Source organism: Schistocerca cancellata, chromosome 3, assembly GCF_023864275.1.
Source record: "Schistocerca cancellata isolate TAMUIC-IGC-003103 chromosome 3, iqSchCanc2.1, whole genome shotgun sequence".
In the NCBI taxonomy this organism is placed as follows: Eukaryota; Metazoa; Arthropoda; class Insecta; order Orthoptera; family Acrididae; genus Schistocerca; species Schistocerca cancellata.
The window spans coordinates 5,479,659-5,505,939 of NC_064628.1; the positions used below are offsets into that span (position 1 = coordinate 5,479,659).

The following is a 26,281-nucleotide window of genomic DNA, read 5'->3' on the forward strand; positions in this document are numbered from 1 at the left end:
AATTTATAATGTGAAGGAACGCAGTGGTAACGTTCTCGCTACACAGAAGTTCGGGTTCTGGGGAGCGACTGAACACACAAACGGCAACTATTTGCGTAATTGTTATCGATATAGTTTTTAAATAACTTTCCGTTATGTATTATTATTATGTTAAGGTCAATTGCAGTGACTTTTAACAGGTAGTTCCTCCTATAATGACATCAACACGCTAATGGATAAATTCAGTTGGGTATTGGGTACACTGCCAGTAACATCAAAGATTAAATACCATAAATTGATCGAAATTAAACTGAAATTATTTTGTCGAAACATGTTTGTAAGCGGTAGCGCTCTAGAACTGTTCCTATAACAGAAATAATTAATTTTCTCACTCGTAACCTTTTAGAGTAGCCAAGTATCACTACTAGCAATACACACGTCTGACTGCTCTTTAACAGAAGTGTCAGACCTTAAATGCACTCGCTTCCCTATTGAACTTATAGTAAAATCACAGTAAAGGTTGATATGTTTAGCTGCCTTCTTAGTTGCTTGTACTACCTTCACCAAATATCCAAATATGTTTCAGATGTATGAATTTTGGGGTCTTGTGAAGCACGGGATACAACCCGTCGGCTTTGACCAATGACGTCAGAGATCATTTATTACACAGATTTAACAGCTGACAAGTGTTGAGAAACAAAGGAATACGAGAGGCAAAAAATATGGTTGACATATACAAGTAGTATTTTCACGTTAAGAATATCGCTTGTTTGCATCGTATTATTTCTGTGGAAAATGAATGGGAAAAAAATTGATGGAAATATTGGTAGCATAGTATACTTCATGTCACATATATATGGGTTGTATCTCGCACCTCATTAGAACTGTATTGATTAAATGCAATACGGGATACAAGTTTAGCGTACGTCGATTTCTTCGTTTTCGTTAGTTGTTCAGTTTAACTATATAGGTCAACTGAAGCACGGGATACAAATTTTACATGTGTTGTTTCTTTCGCCTCCGCTACCACTAATAGTCTGTTCTTAAGTAGATAGTAGTACTTCTGATGGCAGAAGCAGCTACGTACATAATATTTGTATCCCATATTTCCGTTGACCTATATAATATATGTACACTTGTAAGTAGGCTGTTTAGGTTCTTATATTGGTAATGCCACGTAGCGCTCTGTATGAAAATCATTGGCTGTGCTGTGTGCAGTCTCTGGCTGGTTGGCAATGTTGTAATGTTTGCCATTGTAGTGTTGGGAAGTTGGATGTGAACAGCGCGTAGCGTTGCGCAGTTGGAGGTGGGTCGCCAGCAGAAGTGGATGTGGGGAGAGAGATGGCAGAATTTTGAGAGCGGACGATCTGGACATGTGTCCATCAGAAAGAGTAAATTTGTAATACTGGATGTCATGAACTGATATATATATTATGACTTTTGTACACTATTAAGGTAAATACAGTGTTTGTTCTCTATCAAAATCTTTCATTTGCTAACTATGCCTATCAGTAGTTAGTGCCTTCAGTAGTTAGAATTTTTTATTCAGCTGGCAGTATTGGCGCACGCTGTATTGCAGTAGTTCGAGTAACGAAGATTTTTGTGAGGTAAGTGATTAATTAAAGGTATAGGTTATTGTTAGTCAGGGCCATTCTTTTGTAGGGATTATTAAAAGTCAGATTGCGCTGCGCTAAAATATTGTGTGTCAGTTTAGTGTTGATCAGAATAAGTAAAGAGAGTAATGCCTGAGTACGTTCAGTTTTGCTCAGCTATTTGAAAAGCAAATAACGTAAGAGGTTTATCAGCGCAGTAATTCATAAATTTTTCTAAGGGGACGTTTCACACTGCTAACGAAAACGTGGAAATGGACGTACGTTACATTTGCAATATGTACCTCAGTTGAACTACGCGAAGAGGCAATAAGACGACACATATATAATTTGTATCCCGTACTTCACTACGGGGTACAGTTTTTTATTTTCACCTTCGATGCTAATAGTATCGACCGAAAGTTATAGTTTTGATCACAGCAGTGACAATAGTATCCTATTCTTTAGTTGAGCTATATATAACATTTGTATCCTGCTCTCCAGTTCACATGTATAGGGAAATCTCATCAATGTTACATATGTCGTTCTTTTCGAATAGGTTGTGTCAGTGTAAAGGTCAACTGAAGGACGGGATACAAATTTTAGTTGTGTCGGGCGTTCCGTCTCTAATATTGCTAGTACAGATTCGAAAAAATCGTACTGATACTAGTGCTGGGAAACGAAAGAAGAACGATAGCTGTGAAAGTTCTGTTACGTACTGGAGCGCACGAAAACATACGTAGTGGCGTAACACAATGAAATACGTCAAAATAGTCCAATCCAGCAATCCAATAAAAGAAAAAAAATGGAAAACTGAACTTACCACACGGGAACTTCTTAAAAGGATCTAAGCTCGCCTAGAAAGACAACAAAAATCACATACCCAAACACACAACAAACAAAACATTACTAAAACACACACACATACATACATACATACATACATGCACAGACACACACATTCACCCAACCCCCACCCCTCATCCTAATGTGAAATTAGCTAATATATTTCGGACGGCACATCTGACCAACACGTTTAACAAAACATTTAAACTGGCAGGATGTTTGGGGAATACTGCGCCTCCATGAATATTCGGCCAGTTGAACCCGACCGACCGCCGTGCCATCCTCTACCAATGGCGTCGACGATTGTGGTGTGGAGGGGCACGTGGTCATTACACCGCTGTCCCAGCCGTTGTCGGGTTTATTGAATTTGGAACCGCTACTAATAGGTCGAAGTACTGGGTGCTATTGACAAGGGATTTCAAATTGAGTCCGTATTTCTGGATTTCCAGAAGGCTTTTGACACTGTATCACGCAAGCAACTTCTAGTAAAATTGCGTGCTTATGGAATATCGTCTCAGTTACGTGCTGGATTTATAATTTCCTGGGAGTGGTCGAGCGGTTCTAGGCGCTTCAGTCTGGAACTGTGCGACCGCTACGGTCGCAGGTTCGACTCCTGCCTCGGGCATGAATATGTGTGATGTCTTTAGGTTGGTTAGGTTTAAGTAGTTCTAAGTTCTAGGGGACTGATAGCCTCAGATGTTAGGTATCAGAGTGCTCAGAGCCATTTGTTCATAATTTACTGACAGAGAGGTCACAGTTCGTAGTAACACACGGAAAGTCATCGAGGAAAACAGAAGTGATTTCTGGCGTTCCCCAAGGCAGTGTTATAGGCCCTCTGTTGTTCCTTATCTATACTAACTACAAACATCAAAAAATGTTTTGCATCACCTCGGTTCCGAGAGTTCCGCAACCTGTACAGAAAATTGGAGTAGAGATCAACATAAACATCATTTCTGCCCGTTTCACTGCTCATGAAAACCACACATTCCCTGTTGTGCCACCATACAGCGAGACCTTCAGAGGTGGTGGTCCAGATTGCTCTACACACTGGTACCTCTAATACCCACCAGCACGTCCTCTTGCATTGATGCATGCCTGTATTCGTCGTGGCATACTATCCACAAGTTCATCAAGGCACTGTTGGTCCAGATTTTCCCACTCCACAACGGCGATTTGGCATAAATCCCTCAGAGTGGTTGGTGGGTCACGTCGTCCATAAAGAGCCTTTTTCAATCTATCCCAGGCATGTTCGATACGGTTCATGTCTGAAGAACATGCCGGCCGCTCTGGTCGAGCGATGTCGTTATCCTGTAAAAAGTCATTCACAAGATGTGGACGATGGAGGTGCGAATGCCTCGCCAGTATGCTGCTGATATGGTTGCACTATCGGTCGGAGGATGGCATTCACGTATCGTACAGCCGTTACGGCGCCTTCCATGACCACCAGCGGCGTACGTCGACCGCATATAATGCCACCCCAAAACAGCAGGGAACCTCCACGTTGCTGCACTCGCTGGACAGTGTATCTAAGACATTGGGCCTGACCGGGTTGCCTCCAAACTCGTCTCAGACGTTTGTCTGGTTGAAGGCATATGTTACACTGCGGTGAAAAGAACTTGACGCCAATCCTGAGCAATCCATTCGGCATGTTGTTGGACCCATCTGTACCGTGCTGCATGGTGTCGTGGTTGCAAAGATGGACCTCGCCATGGACGTCGGGAGTGAAGTTGGGCATCATGCGGCCTACTGCGCACAGTTTGAGTCGTAACAGGACGTCCTGTGGCTCCACGAAAGGCATTATTCAAAATGGTGGCGTTGCTGTCAGGGTTCCTCCGAGCCATAATCCGTAGGTAGCGGTCATCCACTGCAGTAGCAGCCCTTGGGCGGCCTGAGCGAGGCATGTCATCGACAGTTCCTGTCTCTCTGTATCTTCTCCACGTCGGAACGACATCGCTTTGGTTCACTCGGAGACGCCTAGACACTTGCTGAGAGCCCTTCCTGGCACAAAATAACAATGCAGACGCGATCGAACCGCGGTATTGACCGTCTAGGCACGTTTGAACTTCAGACAACACGAGCCGTGTACCTCCTTCCTGGTGGAATGACTGGAACTGATCGGCTGTCGCACACCCTCTGTCTAATAGGCGCTGCTCATGCATGGATGTTTACATCTCTGGGCGGGTTTAGTGACACCCATGATCAGTCAAAGGGTTTGTGTCTGTGACACAATATCCATAGTCAACGTCTGTCTTCAGGAGTTCTGGGAACCGGGGTGATGCAAAACTTTTTTTGATGTATGTCTATTGTTCAAGAAATATTCTTTCTGTCTTACAGACATAAACAAAAAGTTACATAATAAAATTCATGCTGGAAATCACATTCATATAGCTTCTGATGAACGCTGAATGGAAAGGATGATACTTTGGTGGTTTATTCTAAGGATTCTTGATTGGCTGATTCCAGCTTCAGTCACAATATTTTTTTCTTTTATTTTTCATTCGTGCCTTGTCGCGCTAGTCATCTTCTGATAAAACTTTTTACAGTTTTTTTTGCTACCGTTTCCGCAGTATAGGAGGCCGATTGGATGCCTCTAAGCATGTAACTTGATAGCTTTCTTGGCATTCTTACCTCGTTTCTTCACTGCACAGAATATGTCACAAACGGAAAGCACCTGTAATCCTCTCACCACGCAACAGTCATGACTGGTAGGCAGTGTTCCCGGCATCAGGCCCTTCCCTCTTCAACGATGTTTTTGACTTCAGCAGAAGAGAGATATTGTCTTGACAGATACTGTGGAATCTAGGTTCATAAAGTAACATAGCTATTTTTTCGAAAATTTTGCAGCTGTTATCAAAAAAGAATTATTACGTAACTCCTTTTTCGGAGAGATTTTGAATCCCGTTGAAAAGTTGTCTCCACTAAAAATTACCGTAGTTACTTCGGTATCTTCAAAATGGTTCAAATGGTTCTGAGCACTATGGGACTTAACTTCTAAGGTCATCAGTCCCCTAGAACTTAGAACTACTTAAACCTAACTAACCTAAGGACATCACACACATCCATGCCCGAGGCAGGATTCGAACCTGCGACCGTAGCGGTCGTGCAGTTCCAGACTGTAGCGCCTTTAACCGCTTGGCCACCCCGGCCGGCTTCGGTACCTCTGTAGAAAAAAAATGTACAGGAGTTACCAGTGCAACACAATACAGATTACTTGGACGCTTGCGTGTCCGCAGCTCGTGGTCGTGTGGTAGCGTTCTCGCTTCCCGCGCCCGAGTTTCCGGGTTCGATTCCCGGCGGGGTCAGGGATTTTCTCTGCCTCGTGATGACTGGGTGTTGTGTGATGTCCTTAGGTTAGTTAGGTTTAAGTAGTTCTAAGTTATAGGGGACTGATGACCATAGATGTTAAGTACCACAGTGCTCAGAGCCATTTGAACCAACCATTTTTGACGTTTGCGTACTGTCATGTTCTGAAAACTTCGATTTGATACCTGGATTACTTAGCGAAATAATCGAGATGTCCACGCTAAGTTGTTCCCTCAGTGTGCATATACAATTCATTTCATTTACTGTTTGGATCCCCCCCCCTCCCCCCCTCAAGAATCATGGACCTTGCCGTTGGTGGGGAGGCTTGCGTGCCTCAGCGATACAGATGGCCGTACCGTAGGTGCAACCATAACGGAGGGGTATCTGTTGAGAGGCCAGACAAACGTGTGGTTCCTGAAGAGGGGCAGCAGCCTTTTCGGTAGTTGCAGGGGCAACAGTCTGGATCAGTGACTGATCTGGCCTTGTAACAATAACCAAAACAGCCTCGCTGTGCTGGTACTGCGAACGGCTGAATGCAAGGGGAAACTACGACCGTAATTTTTCCCGAGGGCATGCAGCTCTACTGTATGCATGGAGAGCTGCATCAAACCAGTCTCAGGACTGAAGACCACAACAACAACAACAACCGTTTGGATGTTTATTACGTCCTCTAATGAAGCTTAACCGCTATATTTACGCACATCGTAATTATGTGTCAACGTGTACTCAAGTTCTCAGTAGTATTCTGTGTTTAACATTTCTATAGTTCTATTTGATTCTGTATTATCCTCCGCGTACTGGCCGTTCACGATAGTTGTAACCTAAATGGTACCGGAAACTCTGTAGCAGATTAAACATGTGGGCAGGACTGAGACTCGAACGCGGGACCTTTGCCTTTCGTGGACAAGTGCTCTACCTGCTTAGTTGCCCAAGCACGACTCCCGACCCCTCCAGACAGCTTTGATTCCGCCAGTATCTCGTCTCCCACTTACGTAATTCCTTAGTTATGAACTGCGATATAATTCTACCGTCATTTGAAACCTACAGCACGGTTCATCTCATTTGTTCACTAACCAGTATCTACTAAACGCACTGCTTCTGTGATTTCTCCATGTTTTACTTTTGTCTTCGACGACAGTAATGATTTGTTATCTGATCGGTTAACAAAATAAATAAATTAAGATGTTTACAGGTCACGTTTTCATTGCCAGTGGGAAAATAAATTAGAATAAGGCAGAAGGTTTGTATGCGATCGAATGCAGTTATCGCAAAAACAAGTAACACCGCGAAAATATAGAAAAAAGGGTAAATGAATTCCTGTGGAAGTTGGTAAGATCTGGGAAAGAGGGATAGGTGAATGAGCCCTGATGAAGTGATAATCAGCAAAGGAAGACAGAAACATCGTTCTGCAACAAGGAGAAGGCTTGCCGGTGTGGCCGATCGGTTCTAGGCGCTTCAGTTTGGAACCGCGCGACCGCTACGGTCGCAGGTTCGAATCCTGCCTCGGGAATGGATGTGTGTGATGTTCTTAGGTTAGTTAGGTTTAAGTATAGGGGACTGATGATCTCAGATGTTAAGTCCCATAGTGCTTAGAGCCATTTGGACCATTTGAACAAGGAGAAGGCTATGTTTCTGCTGACACATTAAAAATAGTTTGTGGTATAGGATATCTAGCAGAATTCTAGAATACATGGAGTGTGGTGAAACGCGTGAGCGTGTCAAGGAGGGAATGAAATACACAAACATAGTACAGGAAGCCAAATACAGGAATGAAGACCTTAATGGCAGCGACGGCGGAGAAGGAAGACTTCGGAGCGGCGTAGCTGGCAGGTGAGGCAACCCTCCTCTCTGAGGATTAAATGAGAAGGGAACCACTGCCTTGTGCTGGACGAGAAACTCCAAAGGCTAAGGGAGACAACCCCAACAGAAAATCCTCTCTTGCGTTAGGCCTAGCAAACCAGTAGGAAAGTCTTCATATATTGCTTTCAAAACACAGACGAGCCTCGGAACGAACCACTCAGGACTTGACCCCACTGCTTCTTCAAGTACTGGTGCAAATGATGGGAGACCTGATGATATTCATCAGTACAAGAAGATGAAACCAACTGGACTAAAAAATAACCTAAATATTGGCACCCTTAATATATTAACCCTCAATGGAAAAATGGAAGAAATGACAGATGTACTAACAGAGAGGAAGTTAGATATATTGGGATTAAGCGAAACAAAGTGGAAGGGAAAAAGTGAGAACAATTTGAGAGGAGGAGGAAAACCGTACTGGAGTGGGAATAACAGGTCAGGAAGAAATGGTGTGGCAGTGATGGTGAACGAGAATGTACAAAGCTGTATTGAAAATGTGAGATACATATCAGACAGGATCATAATCTTAAACCTGAGATTCCAAAAAGAAACACTAAAAGTAATCCAGATTTATGCACCTCAAGTGGGATGTAGCGAAGAAGAGAAGATGGACTTTGAAAATGTGTTAGAAAACCATATACAGGGTGTTACAAAAAGGTACCGCCAAACTTTCAGGAAACATTCCTCACACACAAATAAAGAAAAGATGTTATGTGGACATGCGTCCGGAAACGCTTAATTTCCATGTTAGAGCTCATTTTAGTTTCGTCAGTATGTACTGTACTTCCTCGATTCACCGCCATGATTTCATACGGGGTACTCTACCTGTGCTGCTAGAACATGTGCCTTTACAAGTACGACACAACATGTGGTTTATGCACGATGGAGCTCCTGCACATTTCAGTCGAAGTGTTCGTACGCTTCTCAACAACAGATTCGGTGACCGATTGATTGGTAGAGGCGGACCAATTCCATGGCCTCCACGCTCTCCTGACCTCAACCCTCTTGACTTTCACTTATGGAGGCATTTGAAAGCTCTTGTCTACGCAACCCCGGTACCAAATGTAGAGACTCTTCGTGCTCGTATTGTGGACGGCTGTGATACAATACGCCATTCTCCAGGGCTGCATCAGCGCATCAGGGATTCCATGCGACGGAGGGTGGATGCATGTATCGTCGCTAACGGAGGACATTTTGAGCATTTCCTGTAACAAAGTGTTTGAAGTCACGCTGGTGCGTTCTGTTGCTGTGTGTTTCCATTCCATGATTAATGTGATTTGAAGAGAAGTAATAAAATGAGCTCTAACGTGGAAAGTAAGCGTTTGCGGACACAAGTCCACATAACATATTTTCTTTCTTTGTGTGTGAGGAATGTTTCCTGAAAGTTTGGCCATACCTTTTTGTAACACCCTGGAGAGAGTGCTAACATAGTGATGCGAGATTTTAATGCACAGGTAGGCAAAGACAGAAAGGGATTTGAGCAAGTATTGGGATGTTTTGGATATGGAGGCAGAAATGAAGAAGGGGAAAGACTCCTGGATTTGTGCTAGAGGAATGGAATGAAAATAGCAAACAGCTGGTTTATGAAGAGAGAAAGTCATGTTATCACCAGATACAGTTGGGATGGAAGAACCAAGAGTGTAATTGATAATATTCTAGTAGATAGGGAATGGGGAGAGAAAGTAACAAATGTGAAGATAATTCCAAGTGTGAGTGCAGATGGAGACCATAGATTACTGGTGGGACAATGGAAAATGAATCAGAGTGTGAAAAATAGAAAACAGAAGAAAGTGATGGGGATACGGGATTGGAAACTGAAGGAGAGTGAATGTGCTGAGAAGTACAGAGAATTAATCACACAAAAATTTCCAAAAGAAGTTTTCTGCGATGTAGAAAAAGAATGGAGTTTATTCAAAGACACTTTAGTCGAAGCAGCACCAAAAGTATGTGGCAGAACATCTGGAAAGGAAAAAATAAGACAGCCAAGTTGGTGGGATGATACCACAATCCAAGCAGTTAGAAGAAAAAATGGAGCATGGAGAAAGTGATAGAAAACTAAAAATGACGAAGACCAAAAAGATATATAGAGGAAAAGAAGAAGTGCAAAGAAATAGTGGAAACAGCAAAGAAAAAGGCATGTGAAGAGTTTACAAAAAAACTTGAAGAAGATGTGAAGAGCAATAAGAAAATGTTCTATAAAATGATGAAAAATAAAAGGAAGGCTTCTGAAGTACCAGTAAAGATGGAAACAGAGGACGGTATCATTATTGGAGATCCAGGGAATATAAAAGATCTCTGGAAAGAACATTTTAAGAAGCTGTTAAATGCTGAGGAGCAGGTACATGAGGAAACAACAAATAATGGAGAAATTGAGAGAAGTTGGGAAGCAGAATTAGGACAAATTACACGGGAAGAAATGGAAAAAGCTGTGAAGAAGATGAATGGGGGGAAAGCCCCAGGACCTGATGAAGTATCAGTGGACATGATAAGAGCAGCAGGTCCAGTGGGAATGCAGTGGCTGTATAGAGTACTATCAAGTGTGTGGAGAAATAGTACAATACCTGACGACTGGAGAACAGGAGACATTGTTCCCATCTTCAAGAAACGCAATAAAAGACTTTGTAAAAACTACAAAGGAATAACCCTTATGAGTCATACAGCCAAGATTTTTGAAAGAATTTTATTAAATCGAATAAGTGAAAAGATAGAAAAGGAGCTGAGTGAAGAACAGCATGGGTTTATGAAAGGAAGAAGCACAATCGACCTGATATTTTCTATCCGTCAACTGATGGAAAAAAGTTGGGAGTATAACAAAAGGGTGATAATGGCTTTTATAGACATAGAAAAGGCATATGACTCAGTTGACAGGGAAAGACTCTGGGAAGAAATGAAGACGATAGATATAGAAGATGGATACATTAATGTTATAAAGACAATGTACAAAGGACACAATTGTAGAATTAGAACACCATTGGGGAACTCTGAATACTTCGAAATAAGACAAGGATTTAAGCAAGAAAGTATTCTATCTCCTGCACTTTTTAATGTTGTGATGGAGGGAATGAATAGGGCAATTAAAGATATAGTAAAAGAAAAAGACAAAATGATGATTTTTGTAGATGATATGGTAATATGGGGTGATAAAGAGGTAAATGTACAGTTACAGCTTGACGCGTGGAAGGAAATAATGAAAAGGTATGGATTAAAAATAAATAAAGATAAGAGTGAAGTAATGGTATTTGGAAGAGAGAAAGGAATCAACGGAAATATTACCTTGAATGGAGAACCCCTCAAAGTGGTAGAAAGTTTTACTTATTTAGGGAGTGAAATATCTAGGGATGGAAGAATAACGAACGAAATTAATAGGAGGTTACAGAAGGGAGGCAATTTCTACCAAACAATAAAACGCCTGATCTGGAATAATGAAGTCTCAGAAAGAGTAAAACTCCTTATGTATAAAAATTATTCCATCCCTATTGTCACCTATGGTGGAGAAACATGGACAATGACAGAAAGGGACTGGAGCAGACTGCAAGCAGGGGAAATGAAATTTCTCAGAGCAGTTAAGGGAAAAACAAGAATGGACAGAGTAAGGTATGTAGAGATTAGAAAGGACCTCAAACAAGAAAGTATGAGAGAAGAAATTGAATTGTGTTTTAAATCAGTGATCGATAATTATTTTTCAAGCTAAGTGATGTAGGGATGGTTACTTACTTTCATTCACTTTGCGCAGTGTTCAGTTTTCAAATCACTGCGTGAAGCTAAGAAAAACGTTTATTCTTTGTTTCAACATTTCGTTTGCACTTATTTTGTTAGCGGAGTCCGTAGCGGCGGAACATTTTTTAATTCAGTCACGTGCTAAATCTAGAGCACGAGTTATTAATTTTATACTGGCGACTTAAATTTTCCATGTGGTTTAGGCCCCTCGAGACAAAGTATGAAGTACAGGATTAGGGATCTTCAGTGCTCGGAATTAGAGGCAGTCTTAAATACAATTTAAATAAATTAAAGCGTCAAATTAAAGAAAGGGAATATTGCCCCAGGGAAGTGTGGTAGGTCCGCTGTTGTTTTCCATCTACATAAATGATCTTTTGGATAGGGCGGATAGCAATGTGCGGCTGTTTGCTGATGATGCTGCGGTGTACGGGAAGGTGTCGTCATTGAGTGACTGTAGGAGGATACAAGATGACTTGGACAGGATTTGTGATTGGTGTAAAGAATGGCAGCTAACTCTAAATATAGATAAATGTAAATTAATGCAGATGAATAGGAAAAAGAATTCTGTAATGTTTGAATACTCCATTAGTAGTGTAGCGCTTGACACAGTCACGTCGATTAAATATTTGGGCGTAACATTGCAGAGCGATATAAAGTGGGACAAGCATGTAATGGCAGTTGTGGGGAAGGCGGATAGTCGTCTCCGGTTCATTGGTAGAATTTTGGGAAGATGTGGTTCATCTGTAAAGGACACCGCTTATAAAACACTAATACGACCTATTCTTGAGTACTGCTCGAGCGTTTGGGATCCCTATCAGGTCGGATTGAGGGAGGACATAGAAGCAATTCAGAGGTGGGCTGCTGGATTTGTTACTGGTAGGTTTGAGCATCACGCGAGTGTTACGGAAATGCTTCAGGAACTTGGGTGGGAGTCTCTGGAGGAAAGGAGGCGTTCTTTTCGTGAATCGCTACTGAGGAAATTTAGAGACCCAGCATTTGAGGCTGACTGCAGTACAATTGTACTGCCGCCAACCTACATTTCGCGGAAAGACCACAAAGATAAGATAAGAGAGATTAGGGCTGGTACAGAGGCATATAGGCAGTCATTTTTCCCTCGTTCTGTTTGGGAGTGGAACAGGGAGAGAATAGAGAGAATATGCTAGTTGTGGTACAATGTACCCTCCTCCACGCACCGTATGGTGGATTGCGGAGTATGTATGTAGATGTAGATGTAGAGGTGCGAGTGCTGCTCTGTGATGAAGAGGTTGACACAAGAGAGGAATTCGTGGTGAATCGCATCAGACGAGTCAAAAGACTGAAGACACAAAACAAATTTTTAAAAAATCTTGAGTCGATATTATCGACAAATTTTTAAAAAATCTTGAGTCGATATTATCGTTATGTGCCCTGGCGGTGACTAATTTGTTTGTTCAATGTGTTTCGTTGTAGTCTCTTGACAGGAACGGGACTTAACGGAATGGACGTAGGATACACGAAGTGGGGAAGAAGGCCACAGCATTGGGGTCTGTGAAATGGGGGTCTAAGTAGAGGGTGCGTCTAACGGTTAGCGGGTGGCGACCATTAGTGATGTCCCGCCGGGCCGTGGGCCGGTGCGGCAGTCCGTGGACGTCGCAGCACGGAATGGCAGCCGACACTGCCGCCCTCTTCTTCGTGGTCGCCGCCGCTGCCTGCACTCATGCCTGTAAGTACCACACACACGGTACTGCCACACGCGTCCCAGTACTGACCCCCTCACGGATGTTTTCTGGCAGCCTGTCGCCACATACCAACAATCCACATGACTTACAGACCCATACCACTGGCGTCAACTTGCAGTAAGATTCTAGAACATACACTGTGCTGTGTTCGAACATAGTGAAAACACATCGAAGAAAACGATCTACTGACACAGTCGGCACGGATTCCGGAAATGTCCTTCTTATGAAACGCTACTAGCTCTTTATTCTCATGAACTAATGAGAGTAATCGACGGGGGATCTCAATACCGCATGTCTAGATTTCCAGGAGGGTTTTGACAAAGTTCCTTATAAGCGGCTTCTAATCAAATCGCGTGCCTATGGAGTATCGCTTCAGTTGCGCGACTGGACTCGTGATTTCACGTGAGAAAGGTCAAATTTCTCACTAACTGATGGGAAGTCATCAAGTGCAACAGAGGTGATATCTGGCGTTCCACAAGGAAGTGTTATAGATCCTCTGCTGTTTCTAATCTACATAAATTATTTGCGAGACAATATGAACAGACATCTTAGATTGTTTGCAGACGAACCTGTCGTTTATAGTCTAGTAAAGATTCAGTGCAAATTACAGAATGATTGAGACAACGTATCTTTATGGTGCGAAAACTGTCAATTGACTTGAACAATAAAAAGTATGAGCTCCTACGTAAGAGTATTAAAAAGATCCGTTAAGTTTCGGTTAAGCGATAAACCACACGAATTTAAAAGACTGCCAATTCAAATAAATATGTCGGGTTAACGCAATTGTTAACCGTAACTGACAACAATTGTAACGATGACATAGCTAATGTTGTGGGTAAGGAGAACGAAAGACTGAGTTTTATTAGTTGAGAATCCTCTACACACAATACCTACACAATGCTTGTACGTCCTCTGCTAGAGCCGGCCGCAGTGGCCGAGCGGTTCTAGGCGCTACAGTCTGGAACCACGCAGGTTCGAATCCTGCCTCGGGCATGGATGTCTGTGATGTGCTTAGGTTAGTTAGGTTTAAGTAGTTCTAAGTTCTAGGGGACTCATGACCTCAGAAGTTAAGTCCCATAGTGCTCAGAGCCATTTGAGCCATTTCCTCTGCTAGAGTATTGTTGCGTCGCATGGGACCCTTACCAGATGGGATTGACGGAGGATATCGAAGAAAATGAAAGAAGTCCTGCTCTTTTTTTTGCTATCACGGAACAAGGGAGGGGCTGTCACGGATATGATACGCCAAATGGTGTGGCAATCATTAAAACAAAGGCATTTTTCTTTGGCGCGAGATCTTTTCACAAAATATCGTTCACTAACTTTCTACTCCGAATGCGAAAATGTTTGGTTGATTCCCACTTACATAGGGAGAAACGGCCATTGTAATAACTCAAGAGAAATCAGTGCTCGCACGGAAAGGTTTAGATAATCATTTTCCCAAGTACTATTAGAGAGTGGAAAGGTTGATAAATAGAATGAAAGTGATTCTGTGAACTCCCTCCCAAGGATTTGGATGTGAATTTCAGAGCACTCATATAGATGTAGATGCAGACAACTGTCGTGTTTAAATAGAACGAATCCGAACTCCAGCGCGAAAATTTAGGTTGTTCAGGGATATTCAAAATGGCTCTGAACACTACGGGACTAAACAGTTGAGGTCATCAGTCCCCTAGAACTTAGAACTACTTACACCTACCTAACCTAAGGACATCACACACATCCATGCCCGAGCCAGGATTCGAACCTGCAACCGTAGCGGTCGCGCGGTTCCACACTCTAGTGCCTAGAACCGCTCGGCCACTCCGGCCGGATCAGGGATATTTCCTGAGTATTATGGTTCAAGGGACACGTGGTCTTTGGTGGCTGGTTACAGAGTAAGTTACATCTGCGCCTACATGACTACTCGGCAATTCAGACTTAAGTGTTGGGCACATGATTCATAGGACCAATTTCAGACTATTTTTCGGCCGTCCCACTCTCGAATATCACGTGCGAACGCCCAAATCTTTCAGTGCGAGCGCTGAATTATTTTATTACGATCGTCATTTTTCGCTATACAGGGTGGTCCATTGACAGTAACCGGGACAAATATCTCACGAAATAAGCATCAAACGAAAAAACTACAAAGAACGAAATTCATCTAGCCTGAAGGGGGAAACCAGATAGCGCTATGGTTGGCCCGCTAGATGGTGCTGCCATAGGTCAAACGGATATCAACTGCGTTTCTTTTTTTAAATAGGAACCCCCATTTTTTATTACATATTCCTGTAGTACGTAAAGAAATATGAATGTTTTATTGGACCACTTTTTTCGTTTTGTGATGGATGGCGCTGTAATAGTCACAAACGTCTAAGTACGTGGTATCACCTAACATTCCGCCAGTGCGGACGGTATTTGCTAAGTGATACATTACCCGTGTTAAAAATGGAACGTTTACCAATTGCGGAAAAGATCGATATCGTGTTGAAGTATGGCTATTGTGATCAAAATGTCCAACGGGCGTGTGCTATGTGTGCTGCTCGGTTGTTGTTGTTGTTGTTGGGGTCTTCAGTCCTGAGACTGGTTTGATGCAGCTCTCCATGCTTCCCTATCCTGTGCAAGTTTCTTCGTCTCCCAGTACCTACTGCAACCTACATCCTTCTGAATCTGCTTAGTGTATTCATCTCTTGGTCTCCCTCTACGATTTTTACCCTCCATCTGCCCTCCAATGCTAAATTGGTGATCCCTCGATGTCTCAGAACATGTCCTACCAACCGGTCCCTTCTTCTTGTCAAGTTGTGCCACAGACTCCTCTTCTCCCCAATCCTATTCAATACCTCCTCATTAGTTATGTGATCTACCCATCTGATCTTCAGCATTCTTCTGTAGCACCACATTTCGAAAGCTTCTATTCTCTTTCTGTCCAAACTATTTATCGTCCATGTTCCACTTCCATACATGGCTCCACTCCACACAAATACTTTCAGAAACGACTTCCTGACACTGAAATCTATACTCGATGTTAACAAGTTTCTCTTCTTCAGAAAAGCTTTCCTTGCCATTGCCAGTCTACATTTTATATCTTCTCTACTTCGACCATCATCAGTTATTTTGCTCCCCAAATAGCAAAACTCCTTTACTACTTTAAGTGTCTCATTTCCTAATCTAATTCCCTCAGCATCACCCGACTTAATTCGACTACATTCCATTATCCTCGTTTTGCTTTTGTTTATGTTCATATTATATCCTCCTTTCAAGACAGTGTCCATTCCGTTCAACTGCTCTTCCAAGTCCTTTGCTGTCCCTGACAGAATTACAATGCTATCGGCGAACCTCAAAGTTTTTATTTCTTCTCCATGGATTTTAATACCTACTCCGAATTTTTCTTTTGTTTCCTTTACTGCTTGCTCAATATACAGATTGAATAAAATTTGGGAGAGGCTACAACCCTGTCTCACTCCCTTCCCAACCGCTGCTTCCCTTTCGTGCCCCTCGACTCTTATAACTGCCATCTGGTTTCTGTACAAATTGCAAATAGCCTTTCGCTCCCTATATTTTACCCCTGCCACCTTTAGAATTTGAAAGAGTGTTCCAGTCAACATTGTCAAAAGCTTTCTCTAAGTCTACAAATGCTAGAAACGTAGGTTTGTCTTTCCTTAATCTTTCTTCTAAGATAAGTCGTAAGGTCAGTATTGCCTCACGTGTTCCAATATTTCTACGGAATCCAAACTGATCTTCCCCGATGTCGGCTTCTACCAGTTTTTCCATTCGTCTGTAAAGAATTCGTGTTAGTATTTTGCAGCTGTGACTTATTAAACTGATAATTCGGTAATTTTCACATCTGTCAACACCTGCTTTCTTTGGGATTGGAATTATTATATTCTTCTTGAAGTCTGAGGGTATTTCACCTGTTGCATACATCTTGCTCACCAGATGGTAGAGTTTTGTCAGGACTGGCTCTCCCGAGGCCGTCAGTAGTTCTAATGGAATGTTGTCTACTCCCGGGGCCTTGTTTCGACTCAGGTCTTTCAGTGCTCTGTCAAACTCTTCACACAGTATCGTATCTCCCATTCCCTCTTCGTCTACAATCTCTTCCATTTCTATAATATTGTCCTCAAGTACATCGCCCTTGTATAGACCCTCTATATACTCCTTCAATCTTTCTGCTTTCCCTTCCTTGGTTAGAACTGGGTTTCCAGCTGAGCTCTTGATATTCATACAAGTGGTTCTCTTTTCTCCAAAGGTCTCTTCAATTTTCCTGTAGGCAGTATGTATCTTACCCCTAGTGAGATAAGCCTCTACATCCTTACATTTGGCCTCTACCCAAGCCTGCTTAGCCATTTTGCACTTCCTGTCGATCTCATTTTTGAGACGTTTGTATTCCTTTTTGCCTGCTTCATTTACTGCATTTTTATATTTTCTCCTTTCATCAATTAAATTCAATATTTCTTCTGTTACCCAAAGATTTCTACTAGCCCTCGTCTTTTTACCTACTTGATCCTCTGCTGCCTTCACTACTTCATCCCTCAGAGTTACTCGTTCTTCTTCTACTGTACTTCTTTCCCCCACTGCTGTCAATTGTTCCCTTATGCTCTCCCTGAAACTCTGTACAACCTCTGGTTCCTTCAGTTTATCCAGGTCCCATCTCCTTAAATTCCCACCTTTTATCCTTTTTCATCCTGGACGATTTCATCCAAGTGTCCGGAATCTTCGCCGGATAGTTACGTTATTTAAGGAAACAGGAAATGTTCAGCCACATGTGAAACGTCAACTACGACTTGTAAAAATGATGATGCCCAAGTAGGTGTTTTAGCTGCTGTCGCGACTAATCCGCACATCAGTAGCTGACAAATTACGCGAGAATCAGGAATCTCAAAAACATCGGTGATGAGAATGCTACATCAACATCGAGTGCACCCCTACCGTATTTCTATGCACCAGGAATTGCATTGCGACGACTTTGAACGTCGTGTACAGTTCTGCCACTGGGCACAAGAGAATTTACGGGACGATGACAGATTTTTTGCACGCGTTCTGTTTAGCGACGAAGCGTCATTCACTAACAGCGGAACCGTAAACCGGCATAATATGCAGTATTGGGCAGCAGAAAATCCACGATGGCTGCGACAACTGGGACATCAGCAACGTTGGCAGGTTAATGTATGGTGCGGCATTATAGGAGGAAGGATAATTGGCACCCATTTTAACAAAAAAAAAAAAAAAGGTTCAAATGGCTCTGAGCACTATGGGACTTCTGCGGTCATCAGTCCCCTAGAACTTAGAACTACGTAAACCTAACTAACCTAAGGACATCACAAACATCCATGCCCGAGGCAGGATTCGAACCTGCGGCCGTAGCGGTCACGCGGTTCCAAACTGTAGACCCTAGAACCGCTCGGCCAATCCGTCCGGCCGCCTTTTTTATCGATGGCAATCTAAATGGTGCAATGTATGCTGATTTCCTACGTAATGTTCTACCGATGTTACTACAAGATGTTTTACTGCATGACAGAATGGCGATGTACTTCCAACATGATGGATGTTCGGTGGCCGTGCGTTTCGAAGCGTTGCAGTCCGGAACCGCGGGACTGCCACGGTCGCTGGTTCGAATCCTGCCTCAGGCATGGATGTGTGTGATGTCCTTAGGTTAGTTAGGTTTAAGTAGTTCTAAGTTCTAGGGGACTGATGACCTAAGATGTTAAGTCTCATAGTGTTCAGAGCCATTTGAACCATTGAGCACATAGCTCGCGTGCGGTTGAAGCGGTGTTGAATAGCATATTTCACACAGATGGATTGGTCGTCGAAGCACCATACCATGGCCCGCACGTTTACCGGATCTGACGTCCCCGGATTTCTTTCTGTGGGGAAAGGTGAAGGATATTTGGTACCGTGATCCACCGACAACGCCTGACAACTTGCGTCAGCGCATTGTCAGTACATGTGCGAACATTACGGAAGGCGAACTACTCGCTGTTGAGAAGAATGTCGTTACACGTATTGTCAAATACATTGAGGCGTGACGGACATCATTTTGAGAATTTATTGCATAAATGTGGTATTTATAGGTAATCACGCTGTAATAGCATGCGTTCTCAGAAATGATAAGTTCACAAAGGTACATGTATCACATTGGAGCAACCGAAATAAAATGTTCAAACGTACCTACGATGTGTATTTTAATTTGAAAAGCCTACCTGTTCGACTAAAATTGTGAGCCATATGTTTGTGACTATTACAGCGCCACCTATCGCAAATCGAAAAAAGTGCTCCAACTAAAACATTCATATTTCTTTACGTACGACACGAATATGTAATAAAAATTGGGGTTCCTATTTAAAACAAACGCAGTTGATATCCGTTTGACCTATGACAGCGCCATTTGGCGGGCCAACCATAGCGCCATCTGGTTTCCCCCTTCAAGCTAGAAGAGTTTCGTTCTTTGTAGTTTTTTCGTTTGATGCTTATTTCGTGAGATATTTGGCCGCATCTCATGGTCGTGAGGTAGCGTTCTCGCTTCCCGCGCCCGAGTTCCCGTGTTCGATTCCCGGCGGGGTCAGGGATTTTCTCTGCCTCGTGATGACTGGGTGTTGTGTGTTGTCGTTAGGTTAGTTAGGTTTAAGTAGTTCTAAGTTCTAGGGGACTGATGACCATAGATGTTAAGTCCGATATGCTCAGAGCCATTTTGAACCTTCAAGCTAGACAAGTTGCGTTGTTTGTAGTTTTTTTCATTTGACGCTTATTTCGTGAGATATTTGGCCTGGTCACGATCAATGGACCACCCTGTATAGTCGGCACGGATTCAGGAAATGTTATTCTTATGAAACGCTACTAGCTCTTTATTCTCATTAACTAATGAGAGCTACTGACAGGGGATCTCAAACTGATTCCATATTTCGAGATTTCCAGAAGGATTTTGACAAAGTTCCTTAAATGCGGCTTCTAATCAAATCGCATGGCTATGGAGTATCGCTTCAGTTGTGCGACTGGATTCGCGATTTCACGTCAGAAAGGTCACATTTCATAGTAATTGACGGGAAGTCATCGACTGAAACAGAGGTGATATCTGGCGTTCCCTAAGGAAGTGTTATAGACCCTCTGCTGTTTCTAATCTACATAAATTATTTGCGAGACAATATGAACAGCCATCTTAAATTGTTTGCAGACGAACATGTCGTTTATAGTCTAGTAAACTCATCAGAAGATTCAGTGCAAATTACAGAATGATTCACACAACGTATCTTTATGGTGCGAAAACTGCCAATTGACTTGAACAATAAAAAGTATGAGCTCCTACGTGTTGTTGTTGTTATGGTCTTCAGTCCTGAGACTGGTTTGATGCAGCTCTCCATGCTACTCTATCCTGTGCAAGCTTCTTCATCTCCCAGTACCTACTGCAACCTACATCCTTCTGAATCTGCTTAGTGTATTCATCTCTTGGTCTCCCCCTACGATTTTTACCCTCCACGCTGCCCTCCAATACTAAATTGGTGATCCCTTGATGCCTCAAAACATGTCCTACCAACCGATCCCTTCTTCTGGTCAAGTTGTGCCACAAACTTCTCTTCTCCCCAATCCTATTCAATACTTCCTCATTAGTTATGTGATCTACCCATCTAATCTTCAGCATTCTTCTGTAGCACCACATTTCGAAAGCTTCTATTCTCTTCTTGTCCAAGCTCCTACGTAAGAGTATTAAAAAGATCCATTAAGTTTTGGCTAAGCGATAAACCACACGAATTTAAAAGACTGCCAATTCAAATAAATATCTAGGGTTAACGAAATTGTTAATCCTAACTGACAAAAATTGGAGCGATGACATGCTAATGTTGTGGGTAAGGAGAACCAAAGACTGAATTTTATTAGTTGCGAATCCTCTACAGAGAATACCTACACAATGGTTGTACGTCCTCTGCTAGAGTATCGTTGTATCGTATGAGACCCTTACCAGATGGGATTGACGGAGGATATCGAAGAAAATGAAAGAAGTCCTGCTCTTTTTTTGCTATCACGGAACAGAGGAGAGGATGTCACGGATATGATACGCGAGTTGGTGTGGCAATCATTAAAACAGAGGCATTTTTCTTTGGCGCGAGATCTTTCCACAAAATATCGTTCACTAACTTTCTCCTCCGAATGCGAACGTGTTTTGTTGATTCCCACTTACATAGGGAGAAGCGGCCATTGTAATAACTCAAGAGAAATCAGTGCTCGCACGGAAAGCTCGAGTATCATGTCGTTTTTGGAAACCCAGAATGTACTATGTAGGAATCAGCATGGATTCCGGAAACAGCGATCGTGTGAGACCCAACTCGCTTTATTTGTTCATGAGACCCAGAAAATATTAGATACAGGCTCCCAGGTAGATGCTATTTTCCTTGACTTCCGGAAGGCGTTCGATACAGTTCCGCACTGTCGCCTGATTAACAAAGTAAGAGCCTACGGAATATCAGACCAGCTGTGTGGCTGGATTGAGGAGTTTTTAGCGAACAGAACACAGCATGTTGATATCAATGGAGAGACGTCTCCAGACGTTAAAGTAACCTCTGGCGTGCCACAGGGGAGTGTTATGGGACCATTGCTTTTCACAATATATATAAATGACCTAGTAGATAGTGTCGGAAGTTCCATGCGGCTTTTCGCGGATGATGCTGTAATATACAGAGAAGTTGCAGCATTAGAAAATTGTAGCGAAATGCAGGAAGATCTGCAGCGGATAGGCACTTGGTGCAGGGAGTGGCAACTGACACTTAACATAGACAAATGTAATGTATTGCGAATACATAGAAAGAAGGATCCTTTATTGTATGATTATACGATAGCAGAACAAACACTGGTAGCAGTTACTTCTGTAAAATATCTGGGAGTATGCGTGCGGAACGATTTGAAGTGGAATGATCATATAAAATTAATTGTTGGTAGGGCGGGTACCAGGTTGAGATTCATTGGGAGAGTCCTTAGAAAATGTAGTCCATCAACAAAGGAGGTGGCTTACAAAACACTCGTTCGACCTATACTTGAGTATTGCTCATCAGTGTGGGAACCGTACCAGATCGGGTTGACGGAGGAGATAGAGAAGATCCAAAGAAGAGCGGCGCGTTTCGTCACAGGGTTATTTGGTAACCGTGATAGCGTTACGGAGATGTTTAACAAACAAAAAGTGGCAGACTGTGCAAGAGAGGCGCTCTGCATCGCGGTGTAGCTTGCTCGCCAGGTTTCGAGAGGGTGCGTTTCTGGATGAGGTATCGAATATATTGCTTCCCCCTACTTATACCTCCCGAGGAGATCACAAATGTAAAATTAGAGAGATTAGAGCGCGCACGGAGGCTTTCAGACAGTCGTTCTTCCCGCGAACCATACGCGACTGGAACAGGAAAGGGAGGTAATGACAGTGGCACGTAAAGTGCCCTCCGCCACACACCGTTGGGTGGCTTGCGGAGTATAAATGTAGATGTAGATGAAAGGTTTAGATAATCATTTTCCAAGTAGTATTAGAGAGTGGAAAGGTTGAGAAATAGAATGAAAACGATTCTGTGAACTCTCTGCCAAGGATTTGGAAGTGAGTTGCAGATGACTCATGTAGATGTAGATGCAGACATCTGCCGTGTTTAAATAGAGCGAATCCGAACTCCAGCGAGAAAACTTAGGTTGTTCAGGGATATTTTCTGAGTATTATGGTTCAAGGGGCACGTGGTCCTTGGTGGCTCGTTACAGAGTAAGTTACATCTGCATCCACATGACTACTCGCAATTCAGACTTAAGTGTTTGGCAGATGATTCATAGGACCAATTTCAGACTATTTTTCGGCCGTCCCACTCTCGAATATCACGTGCGAACGCCCAAATCTTTCACTGCGAGCTCTGAATTATTATATTGCGATAGTAATTTTTCGATATATAGTTGGGAGTCAACTATTTCCGCATTAGAAGGAGAAAAATGGTAACTGAAATTTCGTGAAAAGACCTCGCCGCAACGAAAACGCCTTTGTTTTAATGATTGTTTATTCAACTACCTTATCATATCCGCGATAATCTCCCATATTTTGCAATAATGCAAAACAAGCTGCCCTTCTTTGAACTTATGGGATGCCCTCCGTCAATCCTTTCTGGTAAGAATCCAACGCCGCGCAATAGTACTGCAGAAAAGGACTGACAAGGGTATTCTACATCTAGATCTACACCTACATCAGTACTCTGCATAATATTGTGAAGTGCATGGTAGAGGGTACGTGCCAGTTATTGGGGCTTTTTCCCGTTCCTTTCATACATGGGGCGCAGGAAGAATGATAGTTTACATGGCTCTGTGTAAACGGTAGTTAGCATGTGTGTGTGAATTAGAGAATGAAGAAAGAAAGGGAAGGGACAAGTGCGAATTCGTGTCTTCCAGCCGCACGGGGAATTGTTGTAATGCAATGGAGATAGTTGAAAATTTGTGCCGGACCGTCCAGCTTACTGCACGTTGCAATGCAGCATCCATCGCCCTTTAAGGCCCCCCCCCCGCCCCCCCACTCGCAAATTATTGATTCCCGTCGGAGCTCGAGCGACATTAGTGCACTGAAACCAATGTCAAGGAGCCGACGTGCTCTTACAGAAATGTATGTATTTTAGTGTTGTCTGTTCTGTGGGACATGTCCGACTGAACAGACACCACCCAAATTTATATATTTCACTATTAGTCTAACCTCGTTCTCGCGTTCCCTGTGGAAACGATACGTAGGGAATTGTAGTACATTCCTAGATTCATCGCTTAAAGTTGGTGGCAGAAACTTTCTACGTACATTTTTACGCGATAGGATGTATCTATCCTCAAGCGTCTGCCAGTTCAGTTATTTCAACCTCTTCGATACTCTCTTTAATGGGTCGAACTGACCTGTGACCGTTCGTGCTGTCCTATGTATCCGGTCAGTATCCTCTGTTAGTCAGATTCGTCGCAGGTCCAACACACTTGAGAAATATTCCAGGATGAGCAATACGAGTGTTTTGTATGCTGTTTCCTTTTTAGACTGATTGTATTTCCCAATGAACTGCAGTCCACGCTCTGCATTACCTACGATTGGGACTGTACGATCATTCCATTTCATATCGGTGCAAATCGTTACACCCAGGGGTTTGTATCAGCTGACCGATTCCAAATCAGAATCGTTGATATCTGTTCTCAAGTGCACAGTTGTACCTTTCTGTTTCCAATCTTTGCACCATTTTGAAATTTTACCAGGATGTGTAGCTAGAGACAATCTCTCTAGCAGATTTGTTGGATCTTCTGTTATGCCAATAAAATGCAGTCATTGGTTCGCCATGCCTATAGCATTTTCTACGTGAGAGTTTCACAAAAGCGTTCGTAATTGTAATTCCTAAGTATTTAGATGTATCGACGATCTCCAAATTTGCGTAATTCGTATGTGACTGAAATTTAAAAGATTTTTTTGTACTCCTGTGGTTGACCTCTGACTTTTTATTGTTTATGATCAGCTACCAGTTTTGGCGCCATACAGATATCTTAGAGGTTGCTTCCTGTCATCTAAAGGCTATACTTCTTTCCTACTTGACGTCCCGAGCAAGAGTGGCCGAGCGCAGGCTAGAGACCTGTTGCAAGTCGAGGAGCGGCGCTAGTCACGACTCACGGGTCCAGCGATACTAGTACTGACTGCGGTCGATAACTGCAACCTCTAACAAGTGTGGTATCGAACGTTGATACCACAGGTGTACATGTTAAGGCACCACATATAAAAATAGTCGCACCTCTATCAGTAACACCCTGTATATGTGTTTTTACGAGGTGCATTCAAGTTCTAAGGCCTCCGATTTTTTTTTCTAATTAACTACTCACCCGAAATCGATGAAACTGGCGTTACTTCTCGACGTAATCGCCCTGCAGACGTACACATTTTTCACAACGCTGACGCCATGATTCCATGGCAGCGGCGAAGGCTTCTTTAGGAGTCGTGTTTTGACCACTGGAAAATCGCTGAGGCAATAGCAGCACGGCTGGTGAATGTGCGGCCACGGAGAGTGTCTTTCATTGTTGGAAAAAGCCAAAAGTCACTAGGAGCCAGGTCAGGTGAGTAGGGAGCATGAGGAATCACTTCAAAGTTGTTATCACGAAGAAACTGTTGCGTAACGTTAGCTCGATGTGCGGGTGCGTTGTCTCGGTGAAACAGCACACGCGCAGCCCTTCCCGGACGTTTTTGTTGCAGTGCAGGAAGGAATTTGTTCTTCAAAACATTTTCGTAGGATGCACCTGTTACCGTAGTGCCCTTTGGAACGCAATGGGTAAGGATAACGCCCTCGCTGTCCCAGAACATGGACACCATCATTTTTTCAGCACTGGCGGTTACCCGAAATTTTTTTGGTGGCGGTGAATCTGTGTGCTTCCATTGAGCTGACTGGCGCTTTGTTTCTGGATTGAAAAATGGCATCCACGTCGCATCCATTGTCACAACCGACGAAAAGTTCCATTCGTGCTGTCGTTGCACGTCAACATTGCTAGGCAACAAGCCACACGGGCAGCCATATGGTCGTCCGTCAGCATTCGTGGCACCCACCTGGATGACACTTTTCGCATTTTCAGGTCGTCATGCAGGATTGTGTGCACAGAACCCACAGAAATGCCAACTCTGGAGGCGATCTGTTCAAGAGTCATTCGGCGATCCCCCAAAACAATTCTCTCCACTTTCTCGATCGTGTCGTCAGACCGGCTTGTGCGAGCCCGAGGTTGTTTCGGTTTGTTGTCACACGATGTTCTGCCTTCATTAAACTGTTGCACCCACGAACGCACTTTCGACACATCCATAACTCCATCACCACATGTCTCCTTCAACTGTCGATGAATTTCAGTTGGTTTCACACCACGCAAATTCAGAAAACGATTGATTGCACGCTGTTCGAGTAAGGAAAACGTCGCCATTTTAAGTATTTAAAACAGTTCTCATTCTCGCCGCTGGCGGTAAAATTCCATCTGCCGTACGGTGCTGCCATCTCTGGGACGTATTGACAATGAACGCGGCCTCATTTTAAAACAATGCGCATGTATCTATCTCTTTCCAGTCCGGAGAAAAAAAATCGGAGGCCTTAGAACTTGAATGCACCTCGTATTTGTTAATGATTATATTTTTTGCTTTCACAATTAGCTACTGGGCCTCTAAGTTTTTAAAAAAATAGATGGTCTGTAAAGCTAAAAAGGTTGGGAACCACTGCCGTAGAGAATGGGTGGGAGTGTATGGAGCAATGTGCGAGGCACAGCTGCGTACCTTCCAACAGTTTTGGTAGCTGTACGGGATATAACATCAATGCGGGG

At 43.1% G+C, this 26,281-nt stretch overlaps 1 protein-coding gene across 1 annotated transcript in view; it reads left to right on the plus strand.

The window, feature by feature from the left end:
* The first annotated feature begins 12,881 nt into the window (after window positions 1-12,881).
* The window catches only part of LOC126175257 (uncharacterized), a 189,573-nt gene continuing 176,173 nt past the window's right edge, over window positions 12,882-26,281 (plus strand). The window contains exon 1 of the mRNA XM_049921899.1: window positions 12,882-12,996. Coding sequence (XP_049777856.1) covers window positions 12,882-12,996 — 115 coding nt within the window. The remainder of the gene's footprint in view (window positions 12,997-26,281) is intronic.